This window comes from Mytilus edulis, chromosome 4, assembly GCF_963676685.1.
Source record: "Mytilus edulis chromosome 4, xbMytEdul2.2, whole genome shotgun sequence".
NCBI lineage: Eukaryota > Metazoa > Mollusca > Bivalvia > Mytilida > Mytilidae > Mytilus > Mytilus edulis.
The window spans coordinates 7058406-7085450 of NC_092347.1; the positions used below are offsets into that span (position 1 = coordinate 7058406).

Sequence of the window (27045 nt, forward strand, 5' to 3'; positions counted from 1 at the left end):
AAAATCCTTTCCCGCCAAATAAACACGTGCAGTAACAACAGGGTATTTAAGTTGTTGACCATTACAGCCAAACGGATTTCGTACACAGGACAAGTCACAGGTAGGACCTAAAGGTAAAATAAATTCATATATATGAAAAAGATTCGCACACTATAAGCTATTAACAAAAGGGGTTTTCTACAGAACAGTCTTGCTACATGTTTAACCCCGCCACATTATTTATGTATGTGCCTGTCCCAAGTCAGGAGCCTGTAATTCAGTGGTTGTCGTTTGTTTATATGTGTTGCATATTTGTTTTTCGTTCATTTTTTTACATAAATAAGGCCGTTAGTTTTCTCGTTTGAATTGTTTTACATTGTCTTATCGGGGCCTTTTATAGCTGACTTTGCGGTATGGGTTTTGCACCGGTTGTTGAAGGCCATACGGTGACCTATAGTTGTTAATGTCTGTGTCATTTTGGTCTTTTGTGGATAGTTGTCTCATTGGCAATCATACCACATCTTCTTTTTTATATTGTATCATTTGAAAAATTTATTTAATTGTTTTTCCCCTTATGATTCAACTTTTTGAGCTTTCCAATTATCGTTTTAAAATAAAATGATCTAATGTATTAGAATATTTTGAGTACTGAAGATTAACTCACACCAAATTGTGTTGTCACTATTAGCAAGAATGTACCACCTTTAGTATTAAGGTTCATGTGGACCCTATGGCTAAAATGGCCGTATTTTCACCTCAAAATTTACTCTGAGTACAGACAAACCTGCGCATCTGTAAAACAATTCAGGCATAGCATGCCCTAGATAAATGAATTTTAAGTATGTTTTATGTTTTAGAAAAATTAAAACTTACTAGGATTTTGCCGTGCACTTTTTTTCATTCCTCCAGAAGGTGCCAAAATAAACTAAGTTGGGAAACAGGTTTGAGAACTTCCCCATAGGTAAAAATTAAAGTGAGCATTTTTAATTGACATGGACATTCGATGGACAATAGATACCTGACAATAGTTGGTTATTTAAACTGTGTACCTGAGTGGACCATATCAAGGTAAACTCAACTGTTTGTTAATTTTATCATCTTCTGCAGAGACGAAAAAAAGTGTACGGCAAAATCCAGTTAAGTTATGAATTTTCTAAATCATACAATGCATTTGAATTCTATTTATCTAGGGCATGCTATGCCTTAAACCTTTTCCAGATGCACAGGTTTGTCTGTACTCGGAGAAAATTTTGAGGTGAAAATACGGCCATTTTAGCCATAGGGTCCACATGAACCTTAAGTGCCCAAATGCCCTCTATGTTGATTTCATCAACGTTTTTGTTTATAAAACTGGTACTAGGTTCGTTTTGCATTTGTTGTACATGGAAATCTTGCAAGATGGGTAGTTTTCTTTTATCATCCATCATCAATTTATGAGTTCAGATGGACAATTTTTTAAAGTTTACAAATTCAAGCTTACATTACTTCTGTTTATCAGACTAATTCTTTATTCTAAGGTAATCCTTTGATGAAGAAAACGCATCTTACAAATGAAGTGATTTAAAAAAAAAAAAAAAAATAATATACTTAAAGAAATGTTTTCTTTCAAAAATACAGGTAAATCTTGTGTGAATTTTTAATTAACCTTGATTGTTATAAAAACAAATTAATTATCAAAACATCTATAGTACTTCGCATGTGGGAATAGAATGAATAGTGATTTTTAAAAAGTGGGAATAGGAGGAAGACACCCGCCTATGGTATTTGCATGACAAAACGGCTTTAGTTTTACTGTTTTTATGTTAACGAAACAAAGATTTATTGTCACATGCTTTATCATGCTGGTAGAAGTTGAAATGGCACAATTGGCAAAATGGCTAATTCAAGGAAGCCGCCATACTATTTCATTATGTGGCCGGTATTTTTTTGGCAGTGGCTTAAGTTATTTGATTCTTTTAGTTGACCGTGTACATTTTAGTAGTACTTTTCACAAGTAATTATGACCTATAGTCAATCGCATACATGTAGCTTCAAAATCAAAAATAGTTTTTAAATAATGCTTCCGCTTACATAATGCCAATAATAGAACAATTTCACTAGTTTATTGCTAGTACTGATAAAATAGCCATTCAAATTCATTCAAAGCTTTATTTATAGTCGGCATGTCATATAACAAATAAACATAAGCTCTCTGAGCTTTTATAACCGACAAACGCATACATTTACATAACAATAATACACAATACAAATATTAAAACATAAAAGACATAGAACATACATTTCATGCACATTTAGGTTGCACTATTAAATACTATATTATACACATGCATAAGCACTAAAAGCAAACATAAAAACTAAAGCACAGCATTCACAAATTATAAAAAGCTTAGCAAACATTCACAAGAAGCAGCACTATTATATTTCAAGCTATAACATAAAATATATAAAACTATGCACATGCATTGCAATGGCATGAGTTGCCATTCCATGAGTTTATTAGACTCTTGAATTGGGTAAAAGATGTTTCAGTTCTAAAGTGGTTTGGCAACTCATTCCATAGTTTGGCAGCAGAATATCTGAAAGATTTCAAGCCATACCTTGTTGTTCTTACGTCTGGTATTTCAGCTAAATTTTGGTATCTGAAAGAATATTTTGTTTTTTTAATATTTATAAGGTCATGGAGGTATACTGGATTTTCATGATTGAGTGTTCTAAAGACCTCTATTGCCATGGTTCTTAGGCGTCTTACTTTAAGTGATGGCATTTTTGATTTTAAAAGTAAGTCTTCATATGTGCTGTTGTGATCCTGGTAAATGAAGCGAAGTGCTCTTGTACTTTTTCAATTTTTTTAGTGTTGGCCTCGCTGCAGAAATGCCAGGACAATGAACAGAAATTAAAGTTTGACATGATAAAGGAGTGATATATTGTTAATTTTCCAAGTTTGTTTAAGTATTTGCCAAGTCTTTTTAATACATTTAGTTGTCTGGATGCTTTTTTGCAGATGTTTGATATATGCGTGTTGAAATTTAGTTCAAAGTCAATGGTGATGCCTAATAGTTTGACCTCTTTTTCACATTTTATTTTGTTACCTGCTAGATCAAATGTAATGTTTTTGCCCATTGTTTTTTTGCCAATTGCCAAAGCTTGAAATTTTTCAGGGTTTGCCTTCATTTGAATGGAAGAAAACCATTCTATTAGAGCCAAACTGTCTTTTTCAAGTGTGGAGATAACGGTGTCTATATCTCTATTTGCATAAGATAATGTGTTGTCATCAGCATAATTGTAGAGTGAACTGTTTGTGGTGAAGTGAAATATGTCATTAATGAAGATGTTAAACAGTATAGGACCTAGAATAGAACCTTGTGGTACTCCTTTGTATATGTTTTGCCAATTGCTCAGACTAGAGCCAACTCGAACACATTGTTTCCTGTTAGATAAGTAATTTTTAATGAGTTTTAATGAGGAAGTTGAAAGACCATATGCTTCAAGCTTAAGCAGTAGAAGATCGTGAGGGAGACAATCGAAAGCCTTAGATAGATCCATTAGAATTGAGCCAATAAACTTATTTTGATCAAGTGCCATTTTCCAGTCCTCTATAATCCTGAGTAGAGTAGTTTGACATCCATATTTTGGTCGAAATGCAGATAAGTATGGATGAAAGTGTGTATTGAAGTATTCAACTAGCTGGTTGTAAATTGCTCGTTCAAAAAATTTTGAAATTGCTGGAAGTATACTTACTGGTCTATAGTTGCCCACATCAAGTACATTGTTCTTTTTATGCAATGGTACAACTTGTGCCTCTTTTAATTTGTCTGGAAAAGTGGCTGATTTAATAGTCTTGTTTATCAATTCAGTTATTGGTTTTGTGATAACTGGTTGTGCTAGTTTTAGAACCTTAACTGATATGCCATCTATTCCTGTTGCCTTTTTTATGTTTAATTTTTTAAGTTGTTTATCTACAAATTCATTTGAGATGGCACTAAATTCTAGTTGTTGTGTGGCAGTTTTGTTTTCGTGTATTTTTTTAACACTTGGATGGTTATTATTAGCAGGTGTGTTGTTGCCAATATCTTTAGCCACATTTATAAAGAAGTCATTGAAGTGTTCTGCTACTTTCTTTTGATCACTTATTATGTTTTCTTCATCACATAGAATGATATTTTTTGTGAAGTTGCTACCTTTGTTTGTAATAAAAGGTTTAATAGTAGGCCAGAAATCAGATGTTTTTGGTCCGCCTATGCAGCGTTCGTAAAAATATGTTTTAATGGATTTTTTCTTTATTTTATTGACTAGATTTCTCTGTTGTCTATAGAGTTCCCAGGTATTACCTGATTTTTGTTTGTTATACCTGTTGTACAGTTGTCTTTTTTTGTATACTGCTTTTCGTAGCTCCTGGTTCATAAATGGTGCTGGTTGTTTACATTGTTTTCTTTTTTTCAATGGAGCATGTTGGTCTAAAACATTTACCACAGCCTTTTCAAAATCTGAATATGCTTGATTTATATCATCTTGATCTATTATTTTAGAAAATTCAATTTTTTCTAAGTCTGAAATAAAATTATCTTGATCTAAATTTTTAAAGCTTCTATAAGTTTTATATTCTGTGGTCTTATTTGAAATTTGACCCTTTATCTGTACACTGATCATATTGTGAACATCACTAATACCAGTATTAAAATTTCTTATATTCATACATAAACTAGATTTATTTGTCAGTACAACATCTATCAGACTTGGATTATTCCCCTTTGTATGACATGTAGGTTCATGGACCAGATTTGTTAAATCACAAACATCACAAGCATCTTTTAAAGTATTACTTTTCTCATTTACTAGCATATCATAATTGAGATCACCTAACATTAAAATATTATCATATTTTGTTGAAGCTTTGTCAAAGGTATCTATAAAGTCTTTGCTAAATTCTGAATTTGACATAGATGGTGGTCTATATAAGCCACCAATATATTCTATAGAAGTAGGCTATCTTGAAGTAGGCTAGCTTGAAGTAAGATAATTCAATCAGAGCCTGCAAAATAGCCACTGCCAATTATTAAATTTCTCTCTATACAAAGAACCGGCCAAAAAAAAATCACTATATTGCCGGTGCAACAAAATAGCCATTTCTACAAAAATTCATTTCATTTCTAGTACCATTTCTATCAATTTCTTCAATTATAAAACAGTGCCTGCTATTTGCAAAAAAAAATAACAAATCTCGAGGCGAAAATGCCTCACAAAGCGACACAGGAAATTCTGAATTTGTCTCGACGTATTCTTATCACAAATAACCCTCCAGAATATGTTGTAAATCTGTTTAACTATGCCGTTTTTAAAAATAAACATAGTTCAATTTAGTTGACAAATATTATGCAAGTTTATACAAACTTGAATCTATCACTGTTTTTTTTATTTCTTTTTTTTCCAGAACGTTATGCATTCTTTTGCTGTAGTAATCTTCTGCCTGTTTGCGGTAAGTGGTTATACACGATGAATACCATATTGATATCTGTCTCGGCCCATACGACGAAAGTAGCGGAAGGCGAAACATAGGTGTTGCTTTTAAGGCGGCGGCAATGTTTAAAAGCAGCGTCAACAATTGTTGACTTTTCTAAAATATCTACTACATATAACTTTTATAATATATCTAGGTCCAGCCATACCTTAAAATTTTTCTAGATGCATCGGTTTGTTTGGTGTAAACACGGCCGTAATTTTCACAAAGGTGATCGCAAACGTAACGTAAACGATTATAGATGAACCGCAATGAGCACTGTTGATGTCGTCATATTGTCTTTTTTCGAATGTTTGTTAAGAGAGTACAGCAAAACAAAGTGTATGTTCCTAGTTATCATTTACTGGTAGACTACTTTGGAGAAATTATTATAATTCAATTTGCTCCCATTCTGAATTTGCTTGAAATATTTTCCAACGAATATTAAGTGAACAGCCAGCAATAAATGAACATGAGGTGCATGAATGATCCAAATATCAATTATCATGTTAACACCTAGTGGTCAAGTACATAATGATTTGTGCAAGCTATTACTAGTCATAGAGGCTACTCCTCCGGTTGTACATACGACACCAACGGTCTTCTTATGTAGATACATACGACAGGAAAATAGAGGGGGGAGTAATTGGTTTTTTATATGTACATGTACGTGTCAAAATAAGACTAGATCTAATGTATTCATTTAAATGCATAGATTCGGGGTTCCAATTGCAGAATTTATAAATGCTCCCATTTCATATAAATGAGTGAAGAGCAAACAAATAAATTTATAGTTTATATATATATATATGTTCTATATTTAAGGTGTACTGCCATGCTATTCCACCCGGATACTTGTTAGAAGGTAAGTTTCAGTAAGACTGGTTTAGCGTGACAACGTTTACCCGAATACTAGTTCGAAGGTAAGTAGCAATGGAACTGGTATATCGTAACAACGTTTAGCATATATATAGAGTTTTGGTCATGTCTCCCAGTTTGACGATACTCCATGTATTGCGTTTCCTATCTCGATTCCTTTCATAGATGGTTGCTGTTTACAAAGAAGCTATTGGACCAAGGGTCCAAATGGTCAGTTAATTAAGTCTTCCCTTCGAAAAATTAACGGACGCAAGATTTGGTTAAACGTGCGGAGCATGAATTAATTGCCCACCCCTCCCACGATTGTTTGTGGTATTCGTGATGCTCAATCTTGAGTTTTATGTGATTCATGGACTTGTAGGTCTTTTCGTCGGTTGTTATTTTTAACATGGTATTGTATATTTTCTTCTTGTTATCTTTATTTGACATTCATATTTTCTCTCTGTTTACTCTTTGACTACACCCTGCAATTGTTTGTAGATGGATACTGATCATTATTTTAACAACAATTAATCTTTATAATCAAATACAAAACGTGACCATCTGTAACTAAAGTAGTTGTAGGAATATTCTACTTGCCGCTTCGATCAGGTTGATGATCCAAACGATAATTGATGCAGTTTTACTGTTTTAGTAACACACAGCTGTGGAAAGCTTAACGCAGACGGTTCATCAGACGGAGCAGGGGCTAACGTTACTGTTAAGACTGATTTGCATGCATTTGCAAAACTGACATGCAGTAATAACGGCAGTCCACTCACAGTAAAGATGGCGGAGATAAATGACTCTAATACTGCAGTAACGACAAACCTGTACTATGACGATGATTCCTCTGCAACCCTTGGTACAGATTGCTTCTTTTTCGTAAGTTGATTGAAATATTATGTTACAACATCCGCGATAGTTTCATAAGTGTGCTGTAGATATTAGTTTCGAGACTCAATGCAATAATGATAATGTTTATAATGCTTTTAATGGTTTAGCATCAATCATTGAAATGCTACTTTCTAAAGTGAGTTTCTCTCTTGTACCTAGAATCAATATGTTGGTATCTATGATGAGTTTATTTAATAGAATTTTAGATATTGTCCCTTAAAGACTTTTTTGGTTTAATGAGATTTCTTGTGAAGATTGTGATATATCAATTCTCATTGTTGACATTATAAGTGAAATGAGAAACTAGAATATCAATGTCCCAGACCTTATGAGTATTTAGACCATACGCATATACTCGCATGTTTGATCAAATATATATATACATGAACTCTTCCAGTGTCCAACTTGATGGTCAATTAAATTACTGTACAGAAATGCAATTTAACATGTTTTCAGATACACAAAATATTATACTCTACAGGCATTCTGATTCAGAACTTAATAGCAGATAAAATATGACAAATACAAGATATGGGTGCAGTTTCTTCATTTTTGTAATTTGAGTGGAGGAGCATTGATGTTACCCATGACCATCCGTCCGTAGGGTATCTGTAGTCCATCCGTAGTCCATGGGCTTATTCTCCATTCATTTAACGGTCGTTTTTATGCCAGTTCCTTTTATTCTTCATTTAAATTGCCCATTTTCTCTAAACTGTAACCCTCAAGTTAACAACATTGTTTATACCACGTTTATGTAAAAACAAAAAATGATGAATGGTTTGAAGTATATCAAATTGGAGACAAATTATACCAACAAATGATAATTGATTTATACTCTCCGTTTAATAATTTCCAACTTCAGATTTTGAGTGGCCATGCTTGTTTTCAGAAATATTAAATATTGTATAAGATTCAATAACAACTAGAACACACCCGCGAAATCGCGGTCATTCAGAGCGTAGTTTAAAGTATGTAAAGTGTTGTTGGAAGAATTTTGTAAAATATTGAATGACTGGAGAATTTCAGTAAAAGTATCATAAGTCATAGGTCATTATTTCCTGAAAATTACCAATTTTTGGTTTTCTATCAATTTCAATATGAATATACATTTAGTATGTTATGAACATTTAAGTAAGGAGCCTGTAAATCAGTGGTTGTCGTTTGTTTATGTGTTACATATTCGTTTTTCGTTCATTTTTTGTGCATAAATAAGGCCACTAGTTTTCTGGTTTGAATTGTTTTACATTGTCAGTTCGGGGCCTTTTAAAGCTGAGTATGGGCTTCGCTCGTTGTTGAAGGTCGTTTGGTGACCTATAGTTGTTAATTTCTGTGTCATATTGGTCTCTTGTGGAGAGTTGTCTCAACATGGCAATCATACCACATCTTCTTTTTTTTGTAATCAACGAATTTTGTAAAAGATTTAATGACTGGAGAATTTTAGAAAAGGTATCAAAAGTTCACATGAATATTTTTAGCGCTTATCTGTATATTATGAACATTCATTACAGTAACTATATAAATATAGTGTATTTACTTTCAATTCTAAGTTTACTAATCGATTCATGGTGGTCACTGGTATAGTATACACACGTGAGTATACAGACTCTTTCTATTTAATAAACTCTGTGACCGCCGTAGATAGTAAATTATAAGCTTACGAATCGATCCATGGTGGTCATTGATATAAATTCTAAGTTTACTAATCGATCCATGGTGGTCATTGATATGGTATACAGACTCTCTCTATTTAATAAACTCTGTGACCGCCGTAGATAGTAAACTTGAAAATGATAACAGATAGATATATGTATTGTATATTTTCTTCTTGTTATCTTTATTTGACATTCATATTTTCTCTCTGTTTACTCTTTGACTACACCCTGCAATTGTTTGTAGATGGATACTGATCATTATTTTAACAACAATTAATCTTTATAATCAAATACAAAACGTGGGTGCAGTTTCTTCATTTTTGTAATTTGAGTGGAGGAGCATTGATGTTACCCATGACCATCCGTCCGTAGGGTATCTGTAGTCCATCCGTAGTCCATGGGCTTATTCTCCATTCATTTAACGGTCGTTTTTATGCCAGTTCCTTTTATTCTTCATTTAAATTGCCCATTTTCTCTAAACTGTAACCCTCAAGTTAACAACATTGTTTATACCACGTTTATGTAAAAACAAAAAATGATGAATGGTTTGAAGTATATCAAATTGGAGACAAATTATACCAACAAATGATAATTGATTTATACTCTCCGTTTAATAATTTCCAACTTCAGATTTTGAGTGGCCATGCTTGTTTTCAGAAATATTAAATATTGTATAAGATTCAATAACAACTAGAACACACCCGCGAAATCGCGGTCATTCAGAGCGTAGTTTAAAGTATGTAAAGTGTTGTTGGAAGAATTTTGTAAAATATTGAATGACTGGAGAATTTCAGTAAAAGTATCATAAGTCATAGGTCATTATTTCCTGAAAATTACCAATTTTTGGTTTTCTATCAATTTCAATATGAATATACATTTAGTATGTTATGAACATTTAAGTAAGGAGCCTGTAAATCAGTGGTTGTCGTTTGTTTATGTGTTACATATTCGTTTTTCGTTCATTTTTTGTGCATAAATAAGGCCACTAGTTTTCTGGTTTGAATTGTTTTACATTGTCAGTTCGGGGCCTTTTAAAGCTGAGTATGGGCTTCGCTCGTTGTTGAAGGTCGTTTGGTGACCTATAGTTGTTAATTTCTGTGTCATATTGGTCTCTTGTGGAGAGTTGTCTCAACATGGCAATCATACCACATCTTCTTTTTTTTGTAATCAACGAATTTTGTAAAAGATTTAATGACTGGAGAATTTTAGAAAAGGTATCAGAAGTTCACATGAATATTTTTAGCGCTTATCTGTATATTATGAACATTCATTACAGTAACTATATAAATATAGTGTATTTACTTTCAATTCTAAGTTTACTAATCGATTCATGGTGGTCACTGGTATAGTATACACACGTGAGTATACAGACTCTTTCTATTTAATAAACTCTGTGACCGCCGTAGATAGTAAATTATAAGCTTACGAATCGATCCATGGTGGTCATTGATATAAATTCTAAGTTTACTAATCGATCCATGGTGGTCATTGATATGGTATACAGACTCTCTCTATTTAATAAACTCTGTGACCGCCGTAGATAGTAAACTTGAAAATGATAACAGATAGAATTCTGAAAATACACTTTATTCTTTGTATGTGTGTTCAAAGTATACAGAAAAACGCAAACCGGAAGTCTAATCTGACTTACAATTTCGTCCAAAGACGGGACAATATTCGGATGTCTTTTTTCTCTATTTTCTCCCAAAATAACTCAATCTGAATAATCATATGAATGGATGACAAATGCGACTATGCACTGTACCTATAGGACACAGAGGCGTGTTGAGTAATTTATTGTGGAAAGAAGAGAAGCGACACCCAAAATGAGGTCTTCTCGTTTAATAGTATAGATTATCAGTCCATATGATCAAAATAAGTGTAAGAGGAAATTAGGAAGCAAAACATTGTAGACTTTCTAAACTACAATTTTATCTCGCTACTTGCTCATCACCCAAACATTTTGTTAGAAGTTCAAAAATCTCGGCTTTATGTCGGTATCGGTAGGGTTTTAGATCTCTCATTGCATATTTAAGCAATAAAAACTTCGGACTTCAAATGTAAAAAAAACTTCGAACTTTTACAGAAACTTCAAAAGTCTGATTGTCTAACATGGGTAGATCCAGGGGCGGCGACTGGGGGCCCGGGCCCCCTTTCGTGGGAAAAAAATTGTTGATTATATTGGGAATCACTGATGCATGACTGGAGCGCCTCCCCCTTATGTCAGTAATCGCCCCCCGCCTTTATGACCTTATGAAAAATTCTGGATCCGCCACTGTCTAAAAGTGGTTTAAGTAAAGCCGGTATAGCTAACATCAAATTCCCTCGAAAAATCCTGTCACAAACAGTGGCTATAATCAGATGTCTTTTTTTTTTTATTTCACACATCCTTGAAACTGTTCTAACGTTGCCATGGAAATTAAGCTCGTGCAGTTATTGATGTTTCGTCAATTTTGGATGGTTTGTTTTTAAACACCACATGACTGTTTTCTGCATGCCAATCGATCAAAATGATGGATTTCTAATACAATATCTTTTTGTAATAAGATTATATAGTTGTAAAAATTTCAATTGCATGAACGATTTTCGATTGTTCAAATCAATTAACCAAGATCGGCATTGGAATGCATACGGGAGTGCTCAACATCGTTGCCGCTACTAATCTAAGATCATCTAAACGTACCTTGAAATATTAGAGCTAGACTTGCCGCTAAAAAGATTTAGATCGCCCCTAAAAACAGTATGCTATCCGGATATTCAGTTTAATCAACGATATTTTCTTATATGGGTCATTATAAAAAAAAGTGCAAATTTTGACGAGGTAATATTTTGAAAAATGATGTCATTGTTTAAATCATTTAAATGTGTCCGCTATTCTATAGTATGGTAGCAACGATATTCAGAAATATGCAATGGGAAAAATAAAGAGTTCCTTCAATTTTAACAATTTTAGGTCATCCTTTGATAGAATCGGGTCAATGGTGTTACCCGAATTTAAAGCATACATTTAGGTACTAAATATTATTGTTTAACACCAAACAACTGTTCCAATTTGTTGTTTGAATTTAAATTACGACTTATTGACATTATTCATATAGCTGTGCATTCTATTCAAACATAAATTTCAGAGACTCTTCAATATACATTGTCGTAAAAAAGTTGGCTGTCCTAATTGAATGCGAGTTCATGGTCTAGTGGCTAAGACCGATGGCTACAGTGCTGAAGGTCCCGATTTCGATTCTCACTCGGGTGCTAAAAATATCAGTACATCAAAAGGGTGATTTTCAACCTCTCGCACACATCTCTGGTACCCAGACCGGAGTTAAAACTAGAATGGGTACTTTGGGGGCCTCGGTTGGTCAAAGTTGTCCCCTACTTTGACCTGGAGATCAATCTTCTGATATCTCTCTGGTTTGTCTGTTTCCACCGAGTGGCCCGGTGGTTCTCTCCGAGTACTTCGGCTTCCTCCACCATAATAACAGACTTCCCGATGTCCTAGCACTCCCTTTGTGTTGGGTGGGGATTTATTGTCCTTGTAAATACACAGGTACAGTATTCGACAATCGATTGATTCGACATATTTTATTTTGTAGTATAATTATCTTGTCAACTGTACTCGATCGTATCAGTTTGTCGATTCAATCAATTGTTGTACCAAATTAACATACTTTATTCATGTCAGGATATATCAACTCAGTCAACTGTGCTTTTATTATGATAAATTTTATTCTTTTTCTAACTCTGCACGATCGTATCTATCGTATTCAATCGTTACGATTGTGCCACAGTTGATCAATATAATCAACTAAGTCAACTCTATTCTTTTTCAAACCCTACACGATCGTATCGATCGTATTTAATCGTTACGATTGTGCCACCTGTCCACAGTTGATCAATATAATCAACTCAGTCAACTCTATTCTTTTTCAAACCCTACACAATCGTATCGATCGTATCCAATCGTTACGATTGTGCCATAGTTGATCAATTTAATCAACTCTGTCAACTCTATTTTTTTTATATTTAAAACGTTGCCCGATCGTATCGATCGTATTCAATCGTTACGATTGTGCCACAGTTGATCAGTATAATCAACTCAGTCAACTCTATTTTTTTTTACATTTTGAACCTTGCACGATCGTATCGATAGTATTCTATCGTTACGATTGTGCCACAGTTGATCAATATAATCAACTCAGTCAACTCTATTTTTTTTTTACATTTTAAATGTTGCACAATCGTATCGATCGTATCCAATCGTTACGATTGTGCCATAGTTGATCAATTTAATCAACTCTGTCAACTCTATTTTTTTGACATTTTAAACGTTGCCCGATCGTATCGATCGTATTCAATCGTTACGATTGTGCCACAGTTGATCAGTATAATCAACTCAGTCAACTCTATTTTTTTTTACATTTTAAACCTTACACGATCGTATCGATAGTATTCTATCGTTACGATTGTGCCACAGTTGATCAATATAATCAACTCAGTCAACTCTATTTTTTTTTTACATTTTAAATGTTGCACAATCGTATCGATCGTGTTCAATCGTTACGATTGTGCAACAGTTAATCAATTCAATTAACTCAGTGAACTCTTTTTTCAAATTTTAAACATTGCACGATCGTATCGATCGTATTCAATCGTTACGATTGTGCCACAGTTGATCAATTTAATCAACTCTGTCAACTCTATTTTTTTTATATTTTAAACGTTGCACGATCGTATCGATCGTATCCAATCGTTACGATTGTGCCACAGTTGATCAATTTAATTAACTCTATATCTTTTTACATTTTAAACGTTGCACGATCGTATTCAATCGTTACGATTGTGCCACAGTTGACCAATTTAATCAACTCAGTCAACTTTCTTTTGTTAACGTTTAAAACGTTGCACGATCGTATCGATCGTATTCAATCGTTACGATTGTGCCACAGTTGATCAATGTAATCAACTCCGTCAACTCTATTTTCATATTTTAAACATGGCACGATCCTATCTATCGTATTCAATCATTACGATTGTTCCACAGTTGATCAATTTAATCAACTCAGTCATCTCTTTATTAAAATTATAAACTGATCACGAAAGTATAAATCGTATTCATTTAATACCATTATGCCACAGTTGATAAATATGGTCAACTCAGTCAACTCTGTATTTTAATAGATGTTCTTATAACCTTAGTCTAATACAATAACATACGCATGCGGCGCTAGCCGGCGTATTGACACAGCCTACGGTGATATAAGGCATATTGACACAGCCTACGGCGCAAGAAGGCATTTTTAATACAGTTTTACTTTAACTCTAATCTAAACCTTAACCTAAGTCTCATACAATAACATAGCCTACGGTGCCGCTCGGCGACATATATACATAGCCTACGGCACAAAAAAGCATATAACCCAAACCTAAGTATGACACAATAAAATAGCCTACGGCACTAGGTGTTATATTGTGTAATTTTCAATTCTCAGTACATGTGTTTTCCATTTTTGTAATCTCAGTGCGTCTTTAGGAAATCTCAGTGTGTAATTTTTTATTCTCTGTGTAATTTTTAATTCTCAGTGTGTAATATTTAATTCTCATTGTGTTTTTTCAAGTTTTTAAATCTCAGTGTGCTTTGTAGTAATTCTCAGTATGTGAATTGTTCAAAAATAGTTTAAACATAGTTTTGACGAGAACGGCTTGCCATAAACATACGCATACGGCGCTGGCGGCGTATTGACACAGCCTACGGCGTTAGAATGCATATTTAAGACAGTCTTACTATTACTCAACTTCAACCCTAACCTAAGTCTGATACAATAACATAGCCTACGGCGCTAGGCGGCATATTGGCACAATCTACGGCTCTAGAAGCCGTATGTATTACAGTTTTACTGTCACCCTTATTCTAACCCTAACCTTATTCTGACACAATAACATAGACTTCGGTGCAGGGCGATTTATTGACACAGCCTACGGACATCAACACAGTCTACGACGCTATAGATGGTTTATATTTGATACATTCTTACTATAACCCCAACTCTAACCCCAACCTGAGTATGACACAATAAAATAGTATACGCCCCTAAGTGTCATATTTACACAGTTTACGGCGCTAGAAGGCATTTTTATTACAGTCTTACTATAACCCTAAATCTAACCCTAACCTAGGTCTAACACAATAGCATAGCCTACGGTACCGCTCGGTGACATAAACAGTCTATGGCGGTAGAAGGCATATTTAATACAGTCTTACTATAATCTTACTTTAACCATAACCTACGCCTGATACAATAACATAGCCTACGGCGCTAGGCGGCATATTGACACAGCCTACGGCGCTAAAAGTCGTATGTATTAGTCTTACTGTCACCCAAACTCCAACCTGGGAACAGTATACAATAATACAATGTATATATGTTCCTACTCCAACCCTAACCTGAGTCTGACACAACAACATAGACTTCGGTGCTAATCGATAAATTGACACGGCCTACGGCGATAGAAGGCACATAAACAAAGTCTACGACGCTAGATGGCTTATATTTAATACAGCTATAAAAAAATGTATATGCGCAATTAAGCCAGCATATATTTACATACTACAGCACAAGCAGGAACATTGAAGTCTCTTTCCTCTAATATTCATTTAATAATAATTTAAAAAAAAAATCATGTTTGTTTACTCACTTCAGTTTCTTCATTTTAATGATCTATATATACTACTGTCATAAACTGGCTACTACAATACACATTTTTGTCACATTCATATTTTTATATCCTAAAACTGTTGCTATAAAACTTCTTCAAACTTGAATTAATGTTAAAAATGTTTTATCAGTGTTAAAAGTCTTTGAAACAGCAAATTCCTATGCTTCAACTTTTGTATATTTTTCAATTGTGTGTACAATTTATGTTCACTATATTAATATCTCCGTACCCATTCTTACATATATTATTTTCATAGAGTTTATCTCCATCAGTGCTGAAGTGGGAAATACAGTAATACAAATTATTTTGTTAAATCTTTATTAATAAAATTTATTAAGTTGTTACCATTAACAAATTGAGTTAATTGATTCCGCGTTCAATCGAGTCTTCCGGCATGAAAACACATTGAGTTGATTGATTCAACATTTGACGTTCAATCGTTATCGATCGTTACGATCGAGTCTTCATCAAAACACATTGAGTTGATTGATTCGACATTTGACGTTCAATCGTTATTGATCGTATCGATCGTTACGATCGAGTCTTCATCAAAACACATTGAGTTGATTGATTCGATATTTGACGTTCAATCGTTATCGATCGTTACGATCGAGTCTTCATCAAAATACATTGAGTTGATTGGTTCGACATATGACGTTCAATCGTTATCGATCGTATCGATCGTTACGATCGAGTCTTCATCAAAATACATTGAGTTGATTGATTCGACATATGACGTTCAATCGTTATCGATCGTTATGATCGAGTCTTTGTCATAACACGTATGTATTGATTTGAGTTGATTGAATCGACAAACAATGTTCAATCGTTATCGATCGTATCAATCGTTACGATCGAGTATCCATCATTAATAAATTGAGTTGATTGAATCTACAAACAAGGTTCAATCGTTATCGATCGTATCTATCATTAAAGATTTGTTGAATAAATCGATCGTTAATGTGTCTATTCAATTTATTCTTTTTAATTGAATTGAACTAAAACCTGAAGGAAAAATCAACTCTTGTCGAATCAATCGATTGTCGAATACTGTACCTTAATGGTAAAAATAATTGTCGTTTAAATGTACGTTAGTCCCATTAATCCCAATATGGAGTGTACATGAATGCCACTGTACCCTCGCTGCTTTCGAGGAGCTCTTCGGATATCGGAGGCATTTACTAGTACATACATACCTAATTATGGCCGTTGTGCGGGGCGTAACAAAATCATTTTTGTCTTACAAAACTATGTGATACAGGCTTGTTTTATGAGAACTTCAATGTTGTAATGACAAAATATATTTTTGTAGACAAAACTCATTTTTGTCATGTATGTATAATACTAAAATTACGAGGTCCAATTTGTTAGCCGTCATCACGTAAAAACGACGAATCAAAAAATTCAACTTTATATATAACTAATATAGCACAAAGGTGTAGATTAAAAATTACACCACTCCAGGCCCTTTTGTTTTCCACGTAATTAATATTGCCAATAATTAAGAAGTTCCGGGTCGAGTCCGATACCGATACCAATAGTATATTCACCTGTTTCCGATTACCTTATCTGTACGTTCATCATCTGACAGGCGCACCACCAAACGGTGTATTCAGGATTAATATGCTATATAGTATTACACGTGTCATAATTACAGGGTTGACACTACTTAATTGTCAAATTGTTACCTATTGTAGTATTTAAATCAGTTAGACTTTCTAAGATAACAATACGAATACTAAAAATCTGGACTAAAGTAAGGCGTATAGGTACAAATATACAATGCTGTTGATTAAAAAATACTCCATTCCAGGACCTTTTGTTTTCCAAATAATTAATATTATCAATAATTGATAAGTTCCAGTTCGACGGGTTCAAACAGAAAGATTTGAAAGCAGAGAAAACTGTGTCACATGATCTTATAATCAGCATGACTTTATCAGATGACAATACTAATACTAAAATAAAGCTTGCGCATAGTTATATACTTTAATTCAGTCACGGACCCGCGATATACGGGTGTGTTCTAGTGTAAATATAAACTTATTTGCATACAAAATTGACTTTGTTACCTGATATGGAAATTAAACAACAAAAGTCAATTTTGTGAGACGAAATTTAATGTGTACGCAATTAACATGTTGATTAAATAAACATCCTGTGATTTTGTAATTAAATTTTTTTGTGTAGACAAAATTGTTTTGTTACAGTGAAAATTTAACACAAAATTGACTTTTATGACAGAAGTCAATTTTGTGTCACTAAAGTCAATTTTGTGTCACTAAAGTCAATTTTGTGTCACTAAAGTCAATTTTGTCTACACAAAAATAAACACAAAATTCATTTTTGTAATTTTGTGTCACAAAGGTCAATTTTATCTACACAAAAATAAACAAAAAAATGAATTTTGTCATAACAGCATCCCTCTGACTCTGAACTTTATGTGGTTGAGATAGAAGTATTCTGGGGATTCGGGAACGCCACATTGATGGAAGATTACGAAACCTACACTATAACATGTACTACCAATGGAGCGGCTTCAATGAATCTAGCAAGCAAAAAGATTGATGACAAGTAAGATATTAACCATTTGATTTTATAGGGGCAAGGATTTTGGAAATGAACAGTCAGTGCCCATGACCGTTTGAGATGGAAATGAAATTCTTCACAACTAAATGCAGGACAATACGGAAAACTGAAGTTTTAAACAAATCCTCGCATGAATGATTTGCTAAACTGTACTTAACATCAGTGGAATACTTTGTCCTAATAAAATCTGAAAATAAAAATCCTACCAACCCCTAAGAATATCAAATGATTGTCCAATTAAGGTTTAACATGCAATAGACGAGAAATGTTTGTTACCTATTGCAATACATTTTGATAGGTAAAACTGCATGGATAAACTTGAGATGTATCCTTTTCATTATTCAAAACTGTTTTATTAATTCTGACGTAAAGAGTTATACAAGGTTTTGACAGTTATTTCTATGATTTAATTTTGGATGTCTTCTGCTGGACTTAATATTTTTAAAGGGAAACTAGTCAAATTCATGTTCACCGATTTGACTCTTATTCTCATTTGTTTTATAACCATGTAAAACATTTTCCCAAATTATTAGAAGTCTAAGATAAAATAAACAGGGCATAAGCTCGATAATATGAAGCTTCGTTTCGTGTCTAGTTCAGTTTGACTCCATCTAATTAACTATCGAGTTGACCACCCGAAAACAAATGATGCCCATATAAGCGATCTAAACATAAATTTTGGTATCAATAGATAGCCAAACTTATGAAATTGGAATCTTCTAGGTCCATTTAATTTCATTTCTAGATTAAAAATATATGTTCATCTTTTTAACCTGCATAAGAATGATATTTTTACGATCGAATCTGACAGTTAATCAAAATGAATGATTTACCTTTGTTTCGCTTTCAATAATGACAAGTCCTTTCTTTTAAATAAACTTGCATATAACATGTATACCGGTTGTTTTATATCTATGTCTGACTACATACCATCCTTCCATCTAAACTTTTATGTAATTCATTTTTCTTCTAGTCGAATTGTGTTAACTGATGGATTAGTGCATACACTTGGTAATAGGTATGTTGGTAGCTCAACCTTGAAACTAAAAAATGTTTTGGGACGAGATATAAATGCAACTAAAGTATCTATGGGAAAGAAAATTTACTTGGAGTTGTCAATTAGCGGTGGTAAGTTGAGCAATGTAATACAATTAAGGAAACTGATTGATTCGTCATATGTCTGTGTTTGGTTGTCTCCATTTTGATGCCCCACCTAGGTGCATTAAAAAATATTGAGAATGGAAATGAGGAATGTGTCGGAGACATCAATCCGATCACAGAGCAAATAACAGTTTAAGGCCACCAATGGGTCTCCAATGCAGCGAGAAAAACCCGCATCAGGGGGCGTGCTTCATCTGACCCCTAAACAAAATCTATACTGGTTCAGTGAAAATGGACGTCAAACTAAACTCCCAAATATAGAAAACGGAAACTAAAATTAAGAATCATACGACTAACAAAGGCCAGAGGCTTCTGTTTTGGGACAGGCGCAAAAATGCGGCGGGGTTATGTTTTTTAAGTCTGTTCGTCCGTCCGCTATCGGCTTTAAGTTAATATTTTTGGTCAAGAGTGTTTTTTTATGAAATTGATTGACCAATCAACTTGAAATTGTGAGTGGAGCATCTGTTTATTATGGACTAATTCTTGTTAATTTAAAAGTGCATGCTCTTTATTTTCTAATTATTAATATATTTTGTAAATTACTACTACAGCAGAGGCCGAACCCTGAACAGTTGGGGCAAGTATGGACACAACATTAAAGCCTGATACAGCTCTGAATTTGGATTGTGATCAAATAGTCAAAACAGAATAAGTTTCTGACACAGAATGAATGTAGTCTAAGAACTTAAAACATTTAATATTAAATTGGACTTTTACCTATTGTGGTCCTTTATCCAAAAATCTTAATACATGGTTTGAGGCACTTGTCGCAGAAAAAAATCCTATATATAGACTTAGGGGTCGACCATTTGATATTCTGGGGGAGGGGGCAGGAGGATTTGTTTTTGATCGGTTATTTATTTTTGTAATCTAAGAGGACAAATTATTCATTTTCTGCACTAGTGAAGCAAGATTTTTCATTTTCATTAAAGCAAGGGACTGATTATTCATTTTCACAACTGTATTTATGATATTCGAAAAACATACAATTTTCAAATGATTTTTTTATTATAAACAACATATTTGTGTTTCCTTTAAATTTTTATTTTGACATTATTTTTTTTTGCATGCCGAATGCTATAAATTTTTATTTTGACATATTTTTTTGCATGTTGAATTGATATGCACGCAGTTGCGTGTTGGCATATAGGGAGCTATGCGCCTAAATACAATTTAATTAAATATATTACATAACTTGGAATCCTCCCCCTTTATAAGTAGAGACAATCCATAACCTCAGAAATATTAATCTTAAATTTATATAAATGAAAAGTAAGCTTGCATAAATAAAATTCAACAATGTTTCTTAAAATTGGTAAAAGTGGTATAGTCATACCCCAACATGTTGACCATAGATAGACAAACAATTCACTTGCATTCGATTCGCATTTGAACTATGTGTTTGTTATAAATGTAAACCGTTTCAAATGTGAATTATACTAATTCAAATTAGTTAATGTCAATCCAATTCAAATTAGGTGTGAACTCCGTATGATTGTCAGGTAGTTTCAAACTGAAAGATACTTTTAAGGGAAGGGAAAGAAACGGATAAAACCATGTGTGTTACAAACACTGTTTATTCAAGTCAGAATCCTGGATCTCAATAGTACTTTCATAATGTCAAATAAAAACATGAATATGGTAGTTACATACAATGCTTCATGTATTTAATACGTATTAAATAACATTTATTTTAGTGATTGGTAATTCGGAAAAATCTGAAATTCAGGCGTAAATTGAGACAAACAATATCACTGAATGCAGTTTCTAGTCAAGTGACCAGCAAACATGGAAATTTACCTTTTGAATGAAAGGAGAACTCTTACATTGAAAATGAATGATGTAAATCTAGATTCTAATAATAGCCGAAGGGAGCTCACATTCACAACAGTTAAAGCATTGCTGAATTAGTGAACAAAGCATTTTTCTCATTAACTTGAAAATCCACCTATTTTTATAATGGAAAAAACCCGAATTTTAAGACATAAATTATAAAATTCCTGATAAAAAGCGGTGCTGAGCATGCATGTAATATGCTTGAAACATATTCAAAGAATAAAGTTTTATAACTTCCTAATGTCATTTCCAAAATTTATCAAAACCTAAATCTTACTGTGGATGTCAATTCTCCTGGATTGTTGAAAACTTGCATATTCATCAATATTTGATTTTGTGGTTTTAACAATCCAGACAGACAAATAGCAATAAGGTGTTTAGGAAAACATGACCTAAAACCTCCTTCATATAAGACAAAAATACATGGGAACTCATACTGAATGGTCGAATGTGTTCAATATGAAAATTGCAGTTAAAATGGTAAAATCACAAATCAGCCGTTACTGTAAATGGACTATGACTTTTGAGCAAATTTAAAAGTAGTCCGAGATTACTCTGACGTCCAACAGCTGTTTTGCCAGACAAGCTGGGGCCGTGGGACGTCAGAGCTCGTCCCATATCAAAAAGTGGATATTTGCCCACCCAAAATAGATGCGCTGCTTCGCCGCTTCTGATGCCGACTGACGGCCATGGCGTTATATAAATCGGGCACCAATCTGTTCATTTTTCATTTATCTCTTCATTTATGTAAGTTTCACCTACCTGCCAACCTTTATTTTTCCATATTTTAACAGTTTTCACAGTGACCCATCGATTTCGTCATTTTGCCTTTCATTTTCAAAGATAATCACGTGACCACGAGAAAACAGTGTTGATTTATGCAAATGACCATAATGTAACACCTCGTTCATTTACGACGCAAGTTATCTAAATGTCCGAGAGCTTCCGATTGTAACGTGGTCGGAACTAAATGCTTCATACCGATCTCCTGTAAAGGAAGTGAAAAATCGTGGTCGGCTACTAAATGTTAAACCTCGATCTCCTATAAAGGAGGTGAAAAAATATAAATATTTGCATATTTTGAGTCTCGAGACCACTTGACATTTGAAAAGTGAAAGTCAAAATGCCGAGATCGATGGGTCACTGTGAAAACTGTTAAAATATGGAAAAATAAAGGTTGGCAGGTGAAACTTACATAAATGAAGAGATAAATGAAAAATGAACAGATTGGTGCCCGATTTATATAATTCCATGGCCGTCAGTCGGCATCAGAAGCGATGAAGCAGCGAATCTATTTTGGTTGGGCAAATATCCACTTTTTGAACGGCCCCAGCTCGTCTGGCAAAACAGCCGTTGGACGTCAGAGTAATCTCGAACTAATTTAAAGGGAAATGACAGGGAAGGGGCCAAATAGTGTTCAAGGGGAGCAAATGCCCTTTCATTTGGTATGCAGGTTTCAAAAATAGAGGGAGAATAAGAGGGAAAGTTGAGTCATCTTATTAGACTTCAGTTAAATAATGACTTATGAAGTTATGTAGACTTACCCACTAATTTAAAAAAAAAATACTCAGAACTATGTCTAATTCACTTTGACTACTGATATGCAAAACTAAAAACAGAAAAATATATCATAAAATAGTGATTGAAAGATTCATAACACTTTGAAAGGATAATTCAGACACGTGTTACACGGGGAGCATGTTTGTTTACAAATAATAATGTCACGTGATCGCGCAGACCTCACATGTTGCATCGCCCTTACAATCCACTAATACATAACCCAATATCATGCAAACATGCAACGTGAATGTGATTGGTTATCAAATAATACAGAAATAATGCATGCACAGTTTATGAAGAAATTAGTTCATCAAATAGATCGATTTTCACTTTTGACACGAATAGGTCGGGTTGACATTTCTGTCATCGGGGATAACATTGAGATAAATGGGATAAAACTGACCGTCAAAAAGGTCTAGAGAAGCACATCAGTAGAACCTTAACCATAATAAGTAATACTTACCAAAATTTCTCTAATTAATAAACTATATAACTGAAATTTCACAAAGATAACGGTAAATAATTTTGATGGTGGTGGTGATGCTGGTTAAATTGGCGCGAAATAATATTCTTACTCCTATTGCTTTACGTAAAAAAAAATGTATAGAATTGAATTTGACTAAAGTTGAACATAAAAAAACGTGAATATGCAAAAGCCTGGTAATATATTAATGATAAAAGTGTGTATAAATTTCTGTAAACGAATTTACCCGTATACTTCACTAAGAATTACATTTGAGCGCAAGGAGATCTTTATTGTGAATCGGTTTATTTGTTTCCACATCTTTAAATCGGAATTATAGAACAAATGGAATGTTGTTAGCAGAATCAAAACAGAAATGATGAACACTGCAACATTTTCAGCAAAACATAAATAGGATGGAGAATCTGTGTATTCACATTATTTGTAAAACTCTCCCTATTCCTGTGAAGCGTGTGCTTTACATCGAGGCTTGTGCTTTAAATCGAGGCTTTCTATGCTTATCATCGACGCCACAGTACTTCAACCAATCAGACAACGTTTATTTGGGGCATTCGACCTGTTTTAACTCAAATTTTGGAATTTTTTAATCGAAATTATAGAAAAATGGAATGTTGTTAGTACATATAAAATAGAAAAAGATGAATACTATTAGTTAAAGCAAGTTTGGATGGGGTTCTGTGTATTTACATTGTTTGTACAACTCTCCTTACTGATGCCATATTTTGGAATTTCCGTGACCTAAATGGTTCGCGAAAATTAATATTTTTATATATAGTATAGTAACTACGTCAAGGTTGTGAACAGCAAAATTACAATGGGATATAAACCCCTTTTTATCCACTTGTAGGTAGTGAACAGGGATTAACACCTTACGACTGTTATGCAAGAAACAGCGATAGTTCAAAATCATACAAGATATTTAATGCAGGGTAAGTGATTTTTAATAAACCAGTTTTGTAATTGGAAGATTATTCCTGCTTATGTTAGATGTCATTCGAAATATATCTCTCAAAACAGCCTCTAATTTCATGAAAGGGCATGAAATTCATTTGATTTAAAACTTAAATTACACTTATAATTCTCAACAAGCATTTGCCTTTGTTTATTATTTTCAAAACTTTACGAAACAATAGTATTAAAAATAGGTGGGGGAAGGGGGCGGTATTGACTGAAAACTATTATATATTGATAAGAAATGCATGAAATATTTGTTTCTATAGGTGTGGGGATGGCATTGTATTTAAGAAATCGGCAGGTTTTACAGTTTCTGGAACAACAGCTAGAAGTCCATACTTCAAAGTGTTCAAGCTTATTGAAACTGACTCCGACGATACTGCTGTGAAGTACAGCTGTTCATTTACCACATGTAATAATACCTGTGATGGGGTGAGTAACTTTTATCAGACTTATCATCTCCTAAAAATACGTATATTCTAATTAAAGGAGCATAGGTTTACTTTTAGAAATTGTTATTTGGATGGAGAGTTGTCTCATTGGCACTCATACCTCATCTTCATATATCTATAAGCTATAATTTTGAACAAAAACAAATAACATATCAGTTTAGAGTAATTTGATATCGTGTCGTCATTGCCAATATCAACAATATCGACATCTGGGTACATTTTGGACATGATTGGCCCTTTTGACCTATAGCTCACTTTAAACATATACATATAAAAATAATACGTCATTTATTGATTGATCCATACAAAAAAGTGTTGTTTTTTTTTAAATTCCTCTAAATCTTATATTTTATCTTTAAAAGAGTTGTAGAGGATACATACACCAATCAACAGGGTTGTGAGATATTCTTCGTATACTTGTTTTCACTGATTACATTACAATTCTTCATCTCAATTCCATTTGAATCAAAACTTTGCAGTTCACCATTAGTATATATAAACCGATTTTTAAAATACATGGTTAAGAAGTTGATATTTATTTTCCAGACAAGCTGCAGTCTTACTTTTAGAAGTAAAAGATCTATAGACCAAGGTAAATTTTAGAAATAAGGTTTTTTTATTCATTGTTCAAACATGAAAAATGTGTGTGTTGCTTCCTTTAGAAAATAAGGGTAGATAGGTTTTTTTGACAGAAGTAATGCTGAATGCCATTTAAAACTGAGAATGAGATCTCTGAGGAATATAAAAAAAATGTGGACAGAAATTTATTACATTATTTTGTAAATTAAAAACGCTGAAGTCAATTAGTTTTTCGAATGATATAATTCAAATATCCGCTATAATGTTTTGCAGAATTAGATTTTGACAATTCCTTCATCAATATATTAAGTAAATAACTTTTATAACCTTCATACTGTCATTATTTTAGATCAAGACATGATGATGGCGGATTCAGAAAAATATCGCATTGAGCTACCAACTAAAAGTGATGAGAGTAAACCAGGGAAAGAGGGAAAAGATGCTGACACTAAGGAGCACGATCTCTCATCAGTGGCCTTATTCTGTGTGGCATTATTGGCAATATTATCACTCATTTTCTCTTTATATTCATGTATACGACAAGAACGATCTCGATCACAACGGGAATGTGTTCCAGGGTGCAAGTGTCCAAACAGTGAGATTTGTCCTTGTCCAGAATGTCCTAGACGGGTTTAGGACATTGTTAAATCAGTAATTAAACGGTTCTTGTGTATAATCTGTTTTGTTTTTATTTTTTGTCTTTACAAAATTAATCATGGATAGTTAGAGTATACTTTATAGGAAATTGAATGCAACATTCTATGTTGCTGTGAGATCTGACTTTGGTAAAACATTTCTTCTTAACAACAAAAACCGAAAACAATACAAATACACCTGTACATTTTATGACATCATGATTAAAGTTAACAGCAAAGAAAAACGGTCTTTTGAAAAATATTTTACTGTGATACTTCCATGTGAAATGTGATTGCTATAAATGTATATTATAATTATGAAATACAGATAAAAAAGGTAGAAATTACAAAAAGATTTGAAACAAAAACGAAAATTAAATACCCTACTGTATCATGGCTCAACGAACGGACTACAGTACTCAAAGCACAATAAAACAAAGAGCAACATAAACATCACTAAATACCGTTTGTGAAATTGGCATCAGTTCCTGTTCTATCATTAATGCACGATCGTGTCTCATTTTATGTGCAACCCAATGCATGAAGAAGATTTAACTGTGATGTCCTTTATTTAAAGTATAGCTCAATATATGCGGTCAGTCATTGAACCATGAATTATTTCACAAAATAGCAGAATGTGAAGTAAAAGGATCATACTGTGTTTGCATACTCTTTAAATTTGAGAAGACACTTTATTACTTCTACATCATGCAAATGGATGATTGTGTTTTTTAAATTACAGTTTGATCAAATCTGGGACATAATATTTCTACTAGAAATACTATTCCAAGATCAATTGGTGAATATTTTTATTTAGCCTCTTGTTTAATTAAAAGGTTAATTTGGTTTAAAAAAAAACCAACCTAGATGGGTCTATGAATACACACATTACATCAATCTTTAAAGACTTATATGTTGCAAACACCTGTCCTACCTCCACAATGAATATGTTCTTGTCCCCGCAGATAAAACCCCAAATAACATCGTTTTTGTGCGTAAATCACATTACATGAACTTAGTTGATAAATGAATAAGGTATTGACATTCACTTTGAACCTTAAACATTCAGCCCTAGCTACTTACACTAAGGAAGGAGTCCTGGATAATCATAGGTCTGTTCTATGTTCTTTTGGTATTTCAACCAATAATGAAGAACTGGATATCCCTTCACTGTATTGGATACACAAGTTACATAAGTGTC

The 27045-nt window shown here is 33.3% G+C and overlaps 1 protein-coding gene across 2 annotated transcripts; it reads left to right on the forward strand.

Moving 5' to 3' along the window:
• Nucleotides 1-2: 2 nt before the first annotated feature.
• On the forward strand, nt 3-25885 carry LOC139518842 (uncharacterized). Of its 2 annotated transcripts, none has more exons than XM_071310461.1 (10): nt 3-113; nt 5408-5452; nt 6299-6338; nt 6987-7216; nt 18014-18168; nt 19157-19311; nt 24072-24153; nt 24445-24610; nt 25177-25222; nt 25559-25885. In XM_071310461.1, exons 2-10 carry the CDS (start codon nt 5414-5416, stop codon nt 25843-25845), a joined length of 1200 nt encoding a protein of 399 aa, XP_071166562.1. In that variant the 5' UTR covers nt 3-113; nt 5408-5413; the 3' UTR covers nt 25846-25885. The 2 variants fall into 2 exon arrangements, with proteins under 2 accessions (XP_071166562.1, XP_071166563.1); XM_071310462.1 differs by having other exon boundaries at nt 10-100.
• The last annotated feature ends 1160 nt before the right edge of the window (nt 25886-27045 follow it).

What these genes read in the sequence shown, in the direction of transcription:
- LOC139518842 (XM_071310461.1), top strand. Translation starts at nt 5,414, where the DNA reads ATGCATTCTTTTGCTGTAGTAATCTTCTGCCTGTTTGCG. An exon ending in GTAATAATACCTGTGATGGG is followed by an intron (nt 24,611 to 25,176) that starts GTGAGTAACTTT and finishes TTTATTTTCCAG; the next exon opens with ACAAGCTGCAGTCTTACTTT. An exon ending in TAAAAGATCTATAGACCAAG is followed by an intron (nt 25,223 to 25,558) that starts GTAAATTTTAGA and finishes TCATTATTTTAG; the next exon opens with ATCAAGACATGATGATGGCG.